Source organism: Haplochromis burtoni, unplaced genomic scaffold (assembly GCF_018398535.1).
Source record: "Haplochromis burtoni strain Fernald_Lab_line unplaced genomic scaffold, NCSU_Asbu1 Contig_1668, whole genome shotgun sequence".
NCBI classification, from domain to species: domain Eukaryota; kingdom Metazoa; phylum Chordata; class Actinopteri; order Cichliformes; family Cichlidae; genus Haplochromis; species Haplochromis burtoni.
In genome coordinates this window covers 10,982-27,791 of record NW_024584029.1, presented here as the reverse complement: position 1 = coordinate 27,791, position 16,810 = coordinate 10,982, and the positions used below count along the sequence as shown (strand labels likewise).

The window sequence follows — 16,810 nt, the reverse complement described above, 5'->3', positions numbered from 1 at the left end:
GATAATCCATCCACAATACGAGGTTAGTCATTAATATACTGCAACAACATGGGAATAGAGCAGCTGCCAGAGAATTCAACATTAATAAATCAATGGCAAGGAAGTGGAGGAAGAAAGAAGAATGAGTTGAGTAAATTTTGACTTATCTGACTGTTTTTGTTTCTCTTAATGGGCCTTATAATCCGGTGCGCATTATGGTCCGAAAAATACGGTAACTGAATATTTTCATTAAATATTTCTGGGTCTGGCTAATAGGCGTATTTATGAAAAGGTAACAAGGGGATCTCACAGAACTTGACTTGGTTATTACTGCATCTATAATCAACATCGTCCAAAACAAGAAAAATATTGTCTTTATTGACATGGAAATATGTGCTGATGTATGGTTATTCCAATGCTTTTACATTACAACAGTATAATCTTATCCTAACATATGAGTAGTATAACAATTTACTTTCCCTGAAGTATAATTAAGTAGTAGAATGCATTTATTTTAAGAAGAAACGTAATGAATAAAGTGTTATACATTACTTTTTTTCAGTAACAACCCAAACGATATTTCTAACAGTGTTCAAATCAGGATTCAACTTTATTGATTATGTCCAGCAAATGTCAGTGTTACACAAAGTTTGTTTGAGCTGGAAAGAAAGGGCGTGATGATTTGGCAAATTCTTGCAAAAGTTTCTATGTCCAACAGAAAAAAAATTAGCTGCTGTTACACATATTGCCTCACTATCTGTTAATGTAATACTCCCTTACAATACACGTTAATTTTTACAAATGCAGTATTTTTTTGGTTATCACACTGATAGCTGTGAATGATAATCTGTAAGTAAAAATAAGAAAAATAATTATCTCTTAATTGTAAACCAAGTAAGATACTGAAACAAAAACCAGCACCACATTTACCATCCTTTCAAAAGATTAAGTACAGGAATACTTTTAAAGACGCGATTCTATTGTTAAGCAGAATCCCCAATGTTCCCTTAATCATGGTAAGTTTTAAAGTATGAGGCAGAGTCAATTCAAGAACTTCCTATTAAGTCTGTAAATTATTACCATTCAGTCCCACTGTCCTTCCCATTCAGAAGATGATTTGTGAGGTCAGACATCAATGTTTTCATTAAAAGCTCCATCTGAGTTCAATCCAAAGGTGTTTGGGGTTGAGGTCAGGGCTCTGTGCACGCTAATCACATTCTTTCACTCCCAAATTCTCCAACCATGCTTTTGTGGACCCTATTTTGTGCACTGGAGTGCAGTCATGCTAGAACAGAAAACAATGTTTCCTAAACCCTTCCCACAAAGTTGGAAGCATTGAATTCTCCAAAATATCTCGGTAATCCAAAATACAGAACCAGTGATTAAGAAGTGTGTTAAAATACATTTAGTTTTATCATGCAGTTATGACAAAGACAAGCAAAAAGAAAAAGAGTTTACTAGTACTCATAAAAAGGATGTCTGTTGCTAAAGTTTCAGTCCCAGTTACAGCAAAACACCTTAATAGGTATTGTAATGTCCCTGTCTGGGTGGGAGGAAGCTGCTTTAGCCATAAGGACATGCCAGTTAGACATCATGTTATGGTTCCTTTTTTTTTTAATATAACATAATGCAGCAGTGAAATTAATCATAGGATACATATCACAAGAGTTTAAATGTATTTGTGCACAAGTGTTTTAACTCTGTTTTTGGCCACACTTTTTACAGCTATGACTGACTCTGCTGCTCTTATTCAACTGGACACAAGGCAACATAATTGGACCTGTACCTAATCCAGAAAGCCGGGTACACAGGCTCTGTAAAGGTGGTGCGGAAGGTGTAGAAGTGTCTCAGTGTTTTATGGGAAACTTGGTAGAAAGACAGAGTGCCAGCAGACCAATCAAGAAACACTCCGACTCTGCTGCAGCCATTACTGGGAAGAGTGCAGCTCCACACTTTACCATTATGCCATGCATTGAGTGCTTGTTCATACACACCCAAATACCAGGATTTGCGATTAGAACCAAGTCCTATGTCCGTACTGCTCCCCTTCCTTCCAATGCTTTGGTATGTAACAGCTACACCAACATTATTGTTAGAACCGTTACTCAACCTAACTTCCCAGTAATGGCGCCCAGTCAGCCCCTCCTTGCACAGAACCTGAGGCAATGAATCAAACCTCTCTGGGAGGTCAAAATTTGTCTGACATTCTCCAAATGTTGCCTTCTTGTTTTGTTCAGATAAAGCGAGGAAGCTGTATGCTGTATTTGGATCCAGAGTGAGATCACAGGCATCTGTTGGAGAGAACAAAACTGGTTCACCATTCACAATTATATAAAATTAGTTAATGAGTTACTTTTCTTTATAAATGTTAAAACCTTTTGAGTGACTACAACAATGTGTTTGGTCCACTGAAAGTATTGCCTTAATAGTTCCTGTCCATGCTGCTGAAACAGACATCTATTTCTAAAACAATGTTAAAATCTGTTGGTCATTGTTATTCTCCTGCATTAAATACATTTTTGTCACATTTATCCTGGTGGAAGAAAAAACTCTTTGTTCTCAGTCATTCAGGTCATGTTAGTCTTGAGAGCTTAAAAAAAGAAGGCAACTGGATTTCTTTAGGTTTGATCTATTAAAGAGGTAATCTATGCCCACTGTGAATGATCATTATTGAACAGAGTGGTGTCATAAGCCCCTACCTTCCCAGGCATTTCATCCTCCACTCACCTCTTTGACTTAGGTGACAGTAGGTCAGTAGCTCACATAATGGGTTGGGGCAAGCTCTCTCAGCGGTTTCATCCACAAGTCTATGATAATATCGAGCCATACTCCCATTGTCATTACATTCATTTGTCCTTGCTCTTTATCATTGTGGAAATCACCCAGAAGCTTATATTTTGGTAGGGTTTCATGATTCTGTTGGTGATGGAAATAGAAAATAGCTGTGCGTTTCCCTCGAGGACAAGCTGTTTATCTGTTTATATGTTTTCTATAACAATTCTCCCTTGGAGAGCTATTGCTTGTGACACTAATGACTAAGTTAATTTCATCCTATTTTTATCACAAAAATGTAAAACAAATATGTCTATTTTTAGTTTAATTTAATTTAAAAAAGTGAACAACAGAATAAAAATGTCGAATTTAATATCTGATGTTTATTGATGCAGTCAGCTGTGAAGTTGGACAAAGGGATGCACATTAAGGACAGAACACACAGGATTAGTATGTTTTGGGAAAACCCACACTAGGAGTTAAAAATAAAGGAATTTCCACAATTTGATTTTAGAATTCCAAAAGCCTCTTGGATCAGAGGTGAAATGTCTCCACAAACCTAAACCTAAAGTCCAGTAGCCTTCCATTTTCAAGGTCTTAAGACACTGTGTATTAAAATAATCAGCAATAATGTCATGGGACCAAAAGGTTAGAGTCAATCTGAACTGAAAGAGTGTAATTTTGTTTACACCATGATTGGTACTTACACCACATCAGATCTCTTCTGCTGGTTACCTTTTCCACATCAACAACTTTAGGCCCTGAGAAATCATCGGTGACCAGGACTGTGTTTCTGTAGTGGTAGATACTTGCTCCTTTGTATTTGTCATTTTCAATGGCTGTAATAAACAGTCTGCTACAGTTCTTCACAGCTTCTGCCTTTTCTTTCATTTTGGCTATAACTTCATGTGAGGAGTACCATTGGTCCTGGGTAGATGGCGTGACACCGTCAGTATCTTTTGATTTAATTTTATCCAAGTAGTCAGACATGTTCTGCAGATATGGGTCAGTGAATTTCAGGGAGGTGAAAACAAAGCAGAGAACATCCTCTACTCCTGGTTTAAACACCTCTCTTTCCAGCTCAAACTGATCTGAGATCATCTTTGTTCCCTTCATCATGTCTACGATGTATCTGATCATGGTGACTTCTCTCTCTTCCTCTTGGACCCATTTCATTAATTTCTGTTGACTGAACGGTGACTTCTCTCTGCCATCAAACACTTTCTCTAATTCCTGCACATCTTCCTCACCTGCCCTGATGGAGGGAAGTTTCTTGGCCATTGTCTGTTCGAGTGAAGATCGGAAAAATATGCAGAGCTTCTGAAATCTGCTCAACTTTTCTTGTATCTGTGGAAAGCTTCTCACCACTCTGTCCTCCAGCAGATCATTGCATCTTATTTCCAGATTATGGAACCCCTTCAGTGCATCTTGAGCCTTTATAACAAGTCTAATGCTGATCTCTGTCAGCACCTCAGCAGCTTCTGGATGTAAATTCTTCAGAGGCATCAGTGTGACCTTCAGGGGTACACCATTTTCTTTGTTTTCTCCCAGTCGTTTTGGAAGTTGGCTGAATGTCTTCACTGCATCTTCAAATGTTCCAGGGTTGCTTTCAAGAATGAAGTCTCCATAGAATTTACAAGTGAATTTATCAGTCACAGCTTTTTCCTGATCACTTAGCTTGATGTCAACTTTTCCGTCAACATTAAAAGAGGGAATCTTGTTTATCACAGCTTGCATGGTTCCCTTGATCTCCTGAATACTGCTACTATCTAACTTCTCACTTTCAAACACAAAGAAAGCATTTGCTCCATAAAGGATTCCTGTGACTACATGTGTTGCCAAATGCTTCACATCGTCTGCTCCTTGAGTGTTCTTGGTTTCATCAGGAGACAACATCAGCTGTTTGAATTTGGTGGTAGCTTTGTACTGAAGCGTGATTTGGCTCTGTTTGTGAGATTTCTTCTTATCATTCAGATATTTGGCTGATCCCCCAACTTCAATGAGTCCTCCAAAGAAACTGGCCTTCAGTGAAGCATCAATGCTCAACAAAGATGACTTATCTTCAATGGAATCAGAGCTACTAACTTCAAAGTTACTGCTGTGATGATCATTTTGCACCGATTTCTCCTGTAGAGTTTTGTCATCCCACAGTGTGACACCTGTAAGATGTGAGATCCACAAACTGGTTAAAAGTCATTAGAAATCTTACCAGAGTGTATACTTAATCTGTTTTTTTTTAATGCAGTGCATTTAAATTTCATATCCATTTGTTATATTTATTTATTATTCGGTTCTTTTACTACAATACTACTACTAATAATAATATTACAAAGAACTTTAAATGGCAATACACTGAATAAAATAGAATAAAAAGGAGCAGATTAGCACATGTCTCATAAAGAGTTACTGCATGCATTCTTCATATTTGTTCTTTATGTCTTTTGTGGTAACTGAGGTGAATTACATTTTACTCTATAAAATTTTGTTGCTGTTTGGTTTTATAGCTATTCAGAGAATAAGATGTTCTTCAAAACTTTTGGACCAAGAGATTTTTTTTTCTTGGTCACAGTTTTAGATTTAATTTTTTTTATTGTACAGCCATAAATTAAACCCAATGTCTCAGGTATTGTGAATCCCTGAGATGAGGGGCTCTTCTGAGTGATCTCAATTACTCTATAAAGTCACATATTAAATGTGCTGTAATTTTTATCTTATCAAAGTATACCATAAAAAAAATACCTTTTTATATACAACCTTATGTGTCTTCCCTGTCTCGTGTTAACTGTTTGATTACAGATTTAAAACTGTGGTATAAAGAGATGAGTAATGGAAGACATCTGACATATAAAACTCAAAACTGTTGCACGCCGCCTGGAACGTCTCTTCAGGAAAACAGGACATTCTATAAGGACATGTATCTCAGCCATATACAACATTATAAAGAAGCTGTTTACCATGCTAAATCTGCTTAACCCACTTTTTTATTGAGTCCGCTGAAGAAAAAACTGATACTTTGTTTTCTACATTACACAATATTGTTAAACTTCCAATTACCTTTGCCATACATACACATGTGCTGCAGTCTGTAACAAATTTATGGATTTTTATTAATATAAAAATCATGAATCTTCATCAAAAATTGCCCTCTTCTTGTGATATGGTCAATTATTCTACTTGTGTTTTTTCCCATACTCAACTGTCATCTTCTTTATTGAGCTTTTAACTTCCTACAATGATTCAAATATCTTCTATAATTACTAAGTTAAAATCATCATTTTGTAAACTTGATCCACTGCTGACTAATCTTGTTAAACTCTCACTCCCGTCTCTTGCCCCACTGATCACTAATATCGTACACTCCTCTCTTATCTCTGGTTCTATTACATCTTCTCTTAAGACTGCAATGATAACTCCAATATTGAAAAAGAATGGTTCAGACCCCACCAATTAAAATCATTTCAGGCCAATTTCAAATTTGCCTTTCCTAGGCAAAATTCTCAAAAAGACAGTGGTTGCACAGGTTCATAGACATCTCACTGGAAATAATTTGCACGAACAGTTTCAGTCTGGCTTCCGTTCATCTCATAGTACAGAAACAGCTCTAGTAAAAATCACTAATGATCTTCTGCTTGCAGCTGACTCTGGACTCAACACTATCCTCATTCTGCTTCGCCTTACAGCGGCCTTCGATACTATCTCTCACTTCTTCATTTATTAGCATCTATTGGCATCAGTGATATAGGACTCGCCTGGTTTACCTCGTATCTCTCTGGCCATTCACAGTTTGTTCAATTACTTACTCATAGATCACCGTCTGCTCCAGTTAACTCCGGTGTACCCCAAGGCTCTGTCCTGGGTCCTTTACTTTATCTCCTACCGCTAGGTAATATTTTCAGAAAATATGGCATCAAATTTCACTGTTATGCAGATTTTTAATTTTTCCTTTATTTTTCCAGGTAAAAAATCTAAATGAGATTAAAAATCTAATTTCCAAGAGAGACCTGGCAGCATCATGACAGCAAAAGTCAAAAGATGACACCCAGCTCTACTTATCTTCCAAACCCACAGCCACTCCTGATTGTTTAAGTGAAATCAAGGTTTGGTTTACACATAAATTTCTCAAACTTAATGGCAACAAAACATAATTTATTTAATAGGTACCAAATCAAAACTGACTACTCACAAGTTCCTACCAGAAGTCTTTCATTACCCATTGATAACTATGTTGTCGCACCTCCCCCTCAGGTTAAGAGTCTTGGCAGCACTCTTTCCTTCACAGCACATGAAAATAATATCACTCAATCTTCTTAGTTTCATCTTTGTAGTATTAACCGTCAATTTCAAGATCCTGCTTTTTACTTTCAAAGCGCTTCATAACCTTGCTCCTCCATATTTATCTGATCTTCTCCATACGTACCCACCCCCTTGAACACTCCGCTCTTCTTCAGCTTCTATTCTGTCTGTTCCACCTGCTTGCCTGACTACCATGGGACTCACAGCCTTTAGTTGTTCTGCCCGAGATTTTAAAATGCACTTCCACAAGATCTCCGGACCACAAACTCTCTCTCTACTTTTAAACTGTATCTTAAACCCAGATATTCAGAATTGCATACCCTTCATCATGACTCTGTCTTGGTCTATTTTTACCTTGTTTAGCTTTTATACTTTGATACTTGTTTTTTTTTTTATCTTTGTTTACCTGATATTTTTATTTGTTGTACTAATGTAAGGTTACCGTGAGGGTCTTTAAAGGTGCCTATAAATAAAATGTATTATTATTATTATTATTATATGTTATGATTTTTGGTGATTTTTTTGTCTCTCGACTTTTTAAAAAAGTGTAAATACAGATTTGGGCAAAGATATGTTTATCCTGGCTGACAGGTTACATTTACCTGGGATGAGTTTATCGCTCCGGGCATCGTAGAGCATCCCTAAGGTAAAAGGTCGGCCGAGAGCAGCCACCTCGGTAATAGTTGAGGCCATGTTTCCTACACAAATAAAGACATCCAAACACATCAGTTTAGAGATGAGGTGACCATTCAGCATTCTTCAGGAGGTAACGCTGAGGCAACATAGGGAAGACACACAGAGGTAACACAGATGGACTAGTGACGAGCAAAGGAAAACACACACTGTAAGAGAAGAAAACACACACAAATAAGAGAAGATCCCTAAATCCAAAAGTTTTCACAGCAGAACACAAGAGAAATACGGTTAGGTTTAATGTATCTGTTGTAGGTTGCCATTTAAAAAGCTACACATTGTCATTTAAAAAGCTAGAATGCTTTTATTTGATCCCTATATAACCCATGAATATGAATATTTGCACGACCTCTAAAGGAACAAGCAGCCTTGAAAAGAACAGACTCTACTCAATGAAGGAAGCCACCTGACGGGACAAGATACTGACATCATCCTGGGAGGGCTGCACTCACATCGTATAACCACGCTTGCACAACACACTTTGTAACCATATATAGTAATTTCTCTTAGTTAACACAACAACAAGCTTTATGAATATTCATATGTGTAAACAATAAAAACGACCTGCAGGGGGGAAGCAAGTTGAAATGTGTTGGAGACAACTGCTTCCCTCTCGCGAGTGAAAACTTGAGCTCTGTGTGACCTCGTTCCTGAGTGAGTTTCTGTTTATCCAGCAGTATCAGGGGTAAAACTCTGACAAATACCATCTGGACATCACAGGTTCTGTACAGCATGAGGGTTAATGTTAGGGTGCATGTTTCTTTTGTTCTCCTCCCCCACCTGTAGGATGGGGAGGAGGTTAGAGTGGTTAATTGCAGACATTCTATGTAAGGTTCTGGTTCCTTATTTAGTAAGGGATGTTTACTTCCTGCCCTTCATGGGCATGAAATTGAATGGATCGATCTTTGATTGTCTTGCTTTGTTCACGGTGATAAGTCTCTGAACCAGGTCCACGAAGGATACACCTGACACATCCTTTAAATCTGGGAAAAATAGGACACATTTCTCACTTGGAGGAGTCTTCAAATTTGGACAGTCCTCATTGTGTCGCTGTGACGTAATTGCCTACAAATACATCCATCGAAGCATGCTACCCCTTAATTTGGACACAGCTTATATGAGCAAAGAGAAAAACAAGGAAACTGCACACAGGAGGGAGACATGGCTGAACCTATTTAAACATGAGAAGACAGGGAGGAAGCAAAACAGAATACAAGACATGGACCTTCAAAGTAAAACAGGAAACAGAACACAGGGAGGCCACATAACAAAACCTGAAACTAGAATTCAGGAAATACTAAAGAGCTAAGGAGCTAGACATACTGAGAGAGAAACCAAATCAGTACAGTGATTAACCATGAACATTTTAACCTTCATTTGTGCAATGTCTCTGGAAATATCCTGTGTCAGATGGATGCTGAAAAACATGTTCATTTGTTACTTCTAGGCTGGACAACTGTAATTCATTATTATCAAGCTATGTGTTTAGATGCCTCTCTGCCTTTAATCATTACTTATTATTAATTTCCTGGTCACTTCCATGGTGTGTCTTTTGTCTTGTCTTCCTTCCGTAGCCCTAACTCTGCAGATCACTGCCCCTCCCTGAGCCTGGATCTAAAGGAGGTTTCTTCCTGTTAAAAAGTTTTTCCTTTCTTTTGTCACCAAGTGCTTGCTTATAGGGGGCTATTGTCTGTATTATTGTCAGAAGTTGAAAGTAATGAAGTACAAATCTTTGTACTGTACTTACCTGCAATTTTCAGGTATTTGTATACTTGTATAATTTTCAGTATTTATTTTTCTGACTGCTTTCTTATTTTTGCTCCTTACATTTTTAAAAAATTCTCTCTACTTTTTATTTCTTACATTTTCAAAACAGGCTTGTTACTTTGCTTTTGTGTGAAGTCATTATTCTACATCACTGCAAGCCTCCAAACATGAAACTGATCTGAGCATAAACAGAAACATCCATCCATCCATTTTCTTCGTCTTATCCGGGGCCAGGTCACAGGTGCAGCAGCCCAAGCAGAGAAGCCCAGACCTCCCTCTCCCCAGCCACTTCTTCCAGCTTGTCTGGGGGAACACCCAGGCATTCCCAGGCCAGCAGAGAGATATAATCTCTCCAGTGTGTCCTGGGTCTGCCCCGGGGCCTCCTCCCAGCGGGACATACCCACAACCCCTCACCCAGGAGGCGCCCAGAAGGCATCCTTGTCAGATGCCCAAACCACCTCAACTGGCTGCTTTCCATGTGAAGGAGCAGCGGCTCTACTCTGAGCCCCTCCCGAATGGCCGAAATATCTCTAAGGGAGAGGCCAGCCACCCTTCGGAGGAAGCTCATTTCTGCCGCTTGTATCCGCGATCTCGTTCTTTTGGTCACTACCCACAGCTCGTGGCCATAGGTGAGGGTAGGGATGTAGATCGACCGGTAAATTGAGAACTTTGCTTTTACACTCAGCTCTCTCTCCACCACAATGGACCAGTACAGCATCCACATCACTGCAGCCGCAGCACCAATCCGTCTGTCGATTTCCCGCTCCCTTCTCTTGTCACTTGTAAACAAGACCTGGAGATACTTAAACTCCTCCACTTGGGGAAAGGTCTCGTCCCTGACCCAGAGTGGGCAATCCACCCTTTTCTGAAAGGATTATGAAAGGAATCCTGTTCATTTATTAATCACCAGAGGATTGTTCATAAAAAGAGAGGTCAGGGGTTAAAGTATGATGGTGGCGTTTTTTGTTTTTTTTCACCACAACACCAGAACGACTGCAGGTGTCCGTAAGTTGGAGTTGCCATACTTCAGCATCGATGTAGTGCTACAGAGGAGGAGCGAACATAAAGGGAGTAACATGTTGTGTCGGGCAATTTGAAATGCAGCGTTTCTATCAGCTCAACAAACACCAGCAAACACACAAACTGTGTGCAGTTTGTCTCACAGTGTGTTGCAGCTAAAGGTCCAGCTGCTGTATTTCACAGGGAGAGAAAGAAAGAAAGCTAACTTTACTCAGAGACAACAATTCTGATGCAAAAGAGATGGAAAAAGATAAAAAAAAAAAAAAAAAAGACAGGAGAGAAAAAAGAGAGCTCAGATTTATAGATAATTCATTTAAAGCTCACATGTAAATCCTCATGTTTTTAAATCTGTACATGTGACATTAAGTTTTTCCATATTGTGAAACATGCTGTTAAATAAACTGAGGCAGACTAACCGTTTTTTAAAGACTGCATGAAGATCCTCTGCAATTTAATGCATGACAAACATGTTAGTTTGCTGCACTATGATTGATTTAGTAAGTAAGTAAAGAACAGTGTGTGACTGGTGCACAGTGGCTGTGGTTTCATGGTCACAGTTAGCTTACATCAAGTGTAGCAGAGATGGTAAATGGTAAATGGATTGATTCACTTTTCTACTCTCCTGGAGCACTCAAAGTGCTTTATACAGCATGCCACATTCACCCATTTTGAGTGTGACCGAAGAGGAGCAAAAGTGTTTTTTCCCGTCTTCCCCTCCTTGGTGAAAGAGACAAGTCCCCGGGTCCTCGGTGACGCATGACAGAAATGATCCAGCCGTAAAACGGAGTCAGCGGACTCAGACCCCGCTCAGCAGGCAGCCGTCTCTCCGGAAGCATTACTGGACTGACACAAAATACCCAACACTCGGCAATGCTCACTCAAGTGCTCACTCAGTGCGTGCCTCTGGTAAGCACACCTTCATCTTCTCCATCTCCCTCTCCACAGCCCCCAGTGCCTCGGCTCTACATACCTCCCTTACCAGCTTTGTCGGAGGCCCTTTGTTTTCATTTCAAGTCTTTATGGCTTTTCCTATAATACCTGGTGGGCCGGTCTCTTGTCAAAATGCCCAGTCTGATTTTTTGTCCCAGTCGAGCCCTGACGTCACAGCAGTTCCATCTGTTTATCATGACCTTGAGGAGGTATTTAGAAAAGATTCATCATAACCCCCTCACATGTCATATGATTGTGCAATAGACCTCCTCCCTGGCACATCGCTTCCCACCAGTCGGTTATACAGCCTCTCACAGCCCAGTTGGGAGGCTATGGAAAAAATATATATTAGTGAGTCTGTCGCTGCAGGAATAATCCATCCCTCTTCATCTCCAGTGGCTGGAGGATTTTTTTTTTTTTGGTGAGATAAAGGACAAGAGCCTGCTGCACTGTGTTGACTATCATGGTCTCAATAACATTACTGTTAAAATAAATAAATATCCATTGCCATTATTGACCTCTACTTTTGAACTTCTCAAATTCAAATTCAAATTGTATTTGTCACACACACAACCATACACAGTACATGTGAAATTTTTATTGCAGTGCAATGCCCGACCATTAAAGAATTTACAGATTTAGAGATTATGACCATATTTACAGATTTTACCTTAGAAATTTACAGTAAAAAAAAAAAAGTGCAAGTAATGGTTTAAGAGAGAAATTATAAGAAGTGTGCAAATAAACAGAGTGCGTGCAGTGACGTGATGTGTGAGATTCCAGTCCTACACCCGGTTCAGGACCCAAATAGCCTGGGGGAAGAAGCTCCTCCTCATTCTTTTCTATTTTGGCCTTAAGGGAGCGGAAGCACTTCCCAGACCTCAACAGTGAGAAGAGTCCATTGTTGGGATGGGAGAGGTCCATCATAATCTCCTAGCTTTGGTCTTGCACCACTTAGTGTAGACAGACAGCAGGTCAGGAAGCTCTGATTGAATGATGCATTCGGCCGAGTGTGCCACTCTTTGCAGATCTCTGGAGTATATTCGGTCGCCGAAATGACTGAATGTCCGAGAAGCCAGGTGGGCACCTTTGTTCACTCGGTTTCACTTCACTGTCACCTACAGACCTGGATCACGCAACGTTAAACCCAATGCGCTTTCTCTCCAATTCGCCGCCCCCAGGAACATGGCCCACAACTCTCCCATTCTCCCCTTTGCATGTATTGTCTGAGCAATAACCTGGGATATCGAGTCTGCCATTAAGGAAGCCCAATAACCGGACCCCGGAACTGGCCCTCCTGCATTACTCTTTGTCCCCTCCTCAGTTCGGTCGCAAGTACTGCACTGGGCACACACAGCCAAATTCACTTAGCTGTGTGTGCGGGGGTCCACCGCACCATCCCATTCATTAAACTCTTTGCCTGGTGCCCCACTCTCACTCGGAGATGTCTGTGAGTACATTTCATCCTGTCCTACTACTTCGACCGTTGCCAACCCCATGACCGCATATTGCCATCGACTTTGTCATGGGCCTGTGACCTTCATTAGATAACACAATCATCTTAACTAGCATCAATCGTTTTTCTAAGGCAGCTCACTTTGTCGCTCTACCTAAGCTCCCCACAGCTCTGGAAACTGTCCAGCTCCTAACCACTCACGTCTTTTGCCTTCATGAAATCCCCACAGAGATTGTCTCCAACCGAAGCCCGCAATTCATCTCACGAGTCTGGAAGGAGTTCTGTTCCACCCTGGCAGCTCAAGTTAGTATCTTTGCTGGCTTTTATCCACAGACAAATGGACAAATGGAGCGGGCTAAACAAGAGCTTGAGGCAGTCCTCCTATGTGAGGCTTCCACCCACCAGACCACCTGAAGCGAACAGCTCCCATCGATTGAAAAAGCATGTAACCGTCTCACCTCATCGGCCACAGGATTATCCCCTTTCCAGCCACCCCTGTCCCCTGCTGTTGAAGGCGAGCATTACGTGCAGACCAAAACAAACACCTGCGGACCAACATAGAACCACAGCACTGATCTACTCATCCACCTTTCTCTATTTTTCTGATCATGGATGTTAGGCGCTGGGTGCAAGCATGCAACATTTGGTGGACTGGGAAGGCTACAGGCTCGAAGAGCATTCTCAGATCCCATGGGCAGCGCTGCTGCTGATGCGAGAATTCCATCGGGAACAGAGGAATTAAGCTCATGGTTTTATTCCACCTGTCGGACTGCTTTGGACACTGTGGCTCCATTAAAAACCAGGCAGCCTAAAACTAAATCTGAGCCCTCAGTGAATGACATGACCCGAGCTGTTAGATGTGAGTGCTGTCAAGCTGAGCACAAATGGAAAAAGGACAAACTGCAAGTGTCATTCCAGATGCTAAAGGACTGTTGGCATCAATATCAAAAATTGTAAAATATGCCAAAAGAAAACACTTATTTGACATTAGCTGTCATAACCTTCCTGTTTTAAGACAATTAGCTCTGTTCTTAGTGCAACATACACTGACTGTATCAATCCCTCATCTGCAGCTTGTGAAAATTTTTTACACTTTTTTATTGAGGTCCCCTCCACCAGGGCTCAAATCTCTCCTCCTGTTCATGACTCCTCAGTCTCTGCTTCCTGCTCTCCTGTCTTTGACAGGTTTGAACCGGTGACTCTGTGGTCTTTAAAGGAGTCGTTTTAAGCCTGCAGGGTCTCCAAATGATGCTGTCCCTCCTCAACTCTTAAAAGAGGTGTAACCAACAGTTGGATGTTTGGTTCTTGAGCAAGTAAACCACAGTTTGATGTCACGTGTAGTCCTGAAGATTTTAAACATGCTATAGTCAAACCCCTGATTAAAACACCTGCTCTTGATCCTACCGTTTTTGCAAATTACAGGCCTATCTCCAAATTACCTTTTCTTTCCAAAATTCTTGAAAAGAAAATGTTCACATCCAATTAATGACGTTCCTGGAGCAAAATGTTTTAGAGGTTTTGCAATCTGGTTTTAAACCCTTCCATAGCACTGAATCATCCCTTTTAAGCATTTTTAAAGACACATTTTTAGCTACTGACGCTGGGAACATTTGTTGTTCAGCTCACTTTGACACAGCTGCCAAAGTGAGCTGTCTGACAGTTGTGTTTGACACAGTGGATCATGCCATTTTACTCTCGTTTGGAGCACTGGGTGGGCATTAGGGGCACAGCACTGGAGTCGTTAAGGTCCTACTTGGCAGGGCTAACTTTTTGTTTTAGTCTCTGTGACCATGTGTCGTCCTTGGCCACAGGGCTCAGTTCTAGGTCCCATACTCCTTTCTTTGTATCTGCTCCCTCTTGGTTTTATACTGAGAAAACAGCATTGCATTTCACTTCTATGGTAATAATTGTCAGATCTATGTCCCTCTAAAGAAAAACTACCTATTCCATACAGCCATTACTTCAGTGTCTTAATAACATTAAGGTTTGAATGTCTCTAACTTTTTAAAATTCAATGACAAAAGGACTAAGGTCATAGTTTTTGGTAGCCCCACTAAGACCCCCAATGTATATTTAAATACCTGCAAAATGCTGCTGCTTGTCCTTTCACTGGCATTTGAAGGTTTGAGTACATTTCCCCTAAATTAGCTTCACTTCACTGGCTGCCCATTTCTTTTAAGGTTTATTTTAAAATTATTTTATTTGCTTTTAAAGCCCTCCATGGCCTAGCCCTAACTTATCTCTCTGAGCTGCTACAGCCTTATACACCCACCCGTTCTCAGGTCAGCTGATCAGCTGCTCCTGAATGTACCCAGGACTGAGCGTAAACTTAGAGGAGATTGTGCTTTTGCTGTAGCTGTCAGCCGGTGATCAGCTGATGACGGGGCCGGGTTTAAAAGAGAGACGTCACCCACCTGTTCGCCGCTCAGACATCGTTCTCTTCATGTCAGGAGCTCCAAAACCTTGCCGACGTTAGTCGCCGCCTGATTCACCAACTGTGAGTGTTTTTCCTCTCGACTCTTTTTCTCATCCCGGCTCCGCTCGCTCTCCGTCTGTAACGCCAGTTCCGAAGCTCCGCTTCGTGCACTGATCGTTACTAGAATAACTGCGTGTCTGTTCCAACCCACCGCTAGCCTTCGCCGCGTTTGGGTCTAGCCAGCACGCCACACGGGCACGCCGAATTACTGTGTGTAATCCGCCCGACCTTGACAGGATGTCTGAGCCGCATATAGACCCAGCAGAATTCGAACGGCTGAAAGCCGAAGTATTATATCTTCGCGGTGTGGTAGATCGGATGAGCACAAAGATGGAGTCTCTCACCGAAACTGTCCTCCAGCTTTCCTCTTCCGTCACCTCGCTGCAACGTCAGCCAGCGCCGGTGAGCGCTGAACCCCGGATCGGACTACCAGATAAGTGGAACGGAGTAGACGGCCGGCCTGATGGGTTGCTCGCCACCTTAGACATGCTGTTTGAATGTCAACCCTCTAAATACGCCACTGCCCGTGCAAAAGTTGCAATGTTAACCTCTCTCTTGTCTGGCCAGGCTCAGGAATGGGCCGCGGCTCTCTACAAAAAATAAATCTGCAGCATGTAATGACTATGCCCTGTTTGTGGAGGAGTTAAAAAAGACTTTTGTTCCCCCGAGCAGTGAAGTGGAAGTGGAGTCACAGCTGCATCATTTACGCCAGGGCAGTCGACCCGTCTGTTACTTTGCCTCCCAATTCCGTACCCGGGCCGCTAAGCTACAATGGGGAGGTGCTTCTCTGCGCTCCATCTTTCTGGAGGGACTGGCTGATTACATCCGAGATGAGATGGCCGGCCGTGAGGCCCCAAAGACTTTGGATGAGGCCGTGGACCTTGCCCTGAAGATCGACCAACGAGTGATGTCACGGCCACGCCACACCCCTCGGGCCTTCAAACCCTTCCAGCCTCAGAGGGCCATGTCTTCGCAGCCTCCTCCCCCCTCTGGAGGAGCTACTGCTAGCCCAAGCAGTACTTCCACCGAGGAGCCCATGCAGCTGGGTAGGCTCCCAAAAGAGGAGAAAGCGAGACACTGGCGTGAGGGCCTCTGCGCCTACTGTGGATCAGCCCAACACCGTCGTCCCCAGTGCCCACTACGTCCGGGAAACGACGACGCCAGGTAGACTGCGGGGGAGTCCCACCTGGCCCTTCACACTCCTCTGAACCCTCGCGTTTTCTGTTACCAGTACTATTTCACCTGAAACACCGACAGTTCTCATCTGAAGCCCTCCTGGACACCGGAGCCGCTGAGAACTTCATCGACCAAGAACTAGCATCCCGACTTCGCATTCCGTTAACCCCTGTTGATCAATTCCTCCCGGTGACCTCAGTAGATGGGCGACCCCTCCAACCCTACCCGATCCAGTTCCAGACCCAGCC

The 16,810-nt window shown here is 41.9% G+C and overlaps 1 protein-coding gene across 2 annotated transcripts in view; it reads right to left on the bottom strand.

The window, feature by feature from the left end:
• Nucleotides 1-390: 390 nt before the first annotated feature.
• LOC102291453 (stonustoxin subunit beta) overlaps nucleotides 391-16,810 on the bottom strand; it is a 26,474-nt gene continuing 10,054 nt past the window's right edge. Inside the window, exons 2-4 of one of the 2 annotated variants that reach the window (XM_005952466.3) lie at nucleotides 7,647-7,742; nucleotides 3,459-4,910; nucleotides 391-2,270 (exon numbers count right to left, since the gene is read on the bottom strand). In XM_005952466.3, the coding sequence (XP_005952528.1) occupies nucleotides 1,726-2,270; nucleotides 3,459-4,910; nucleotides 7,647-7,737 (2,088 nt within the window). In that variant the 5' untranslated portion in view covers nucleotides 7,738-7,742 and the 3' untranslated portion in view covers nucleotides 391-1,725. Of the gene's footprint in view, nucleotides 2,271-3,458; nucleotides 4,911-7,646; nucleotides 7,878-16,810 lie in introns of those variants that run through there. The other variant, XM_042217186.1, reaches the window with a different exon arrangement.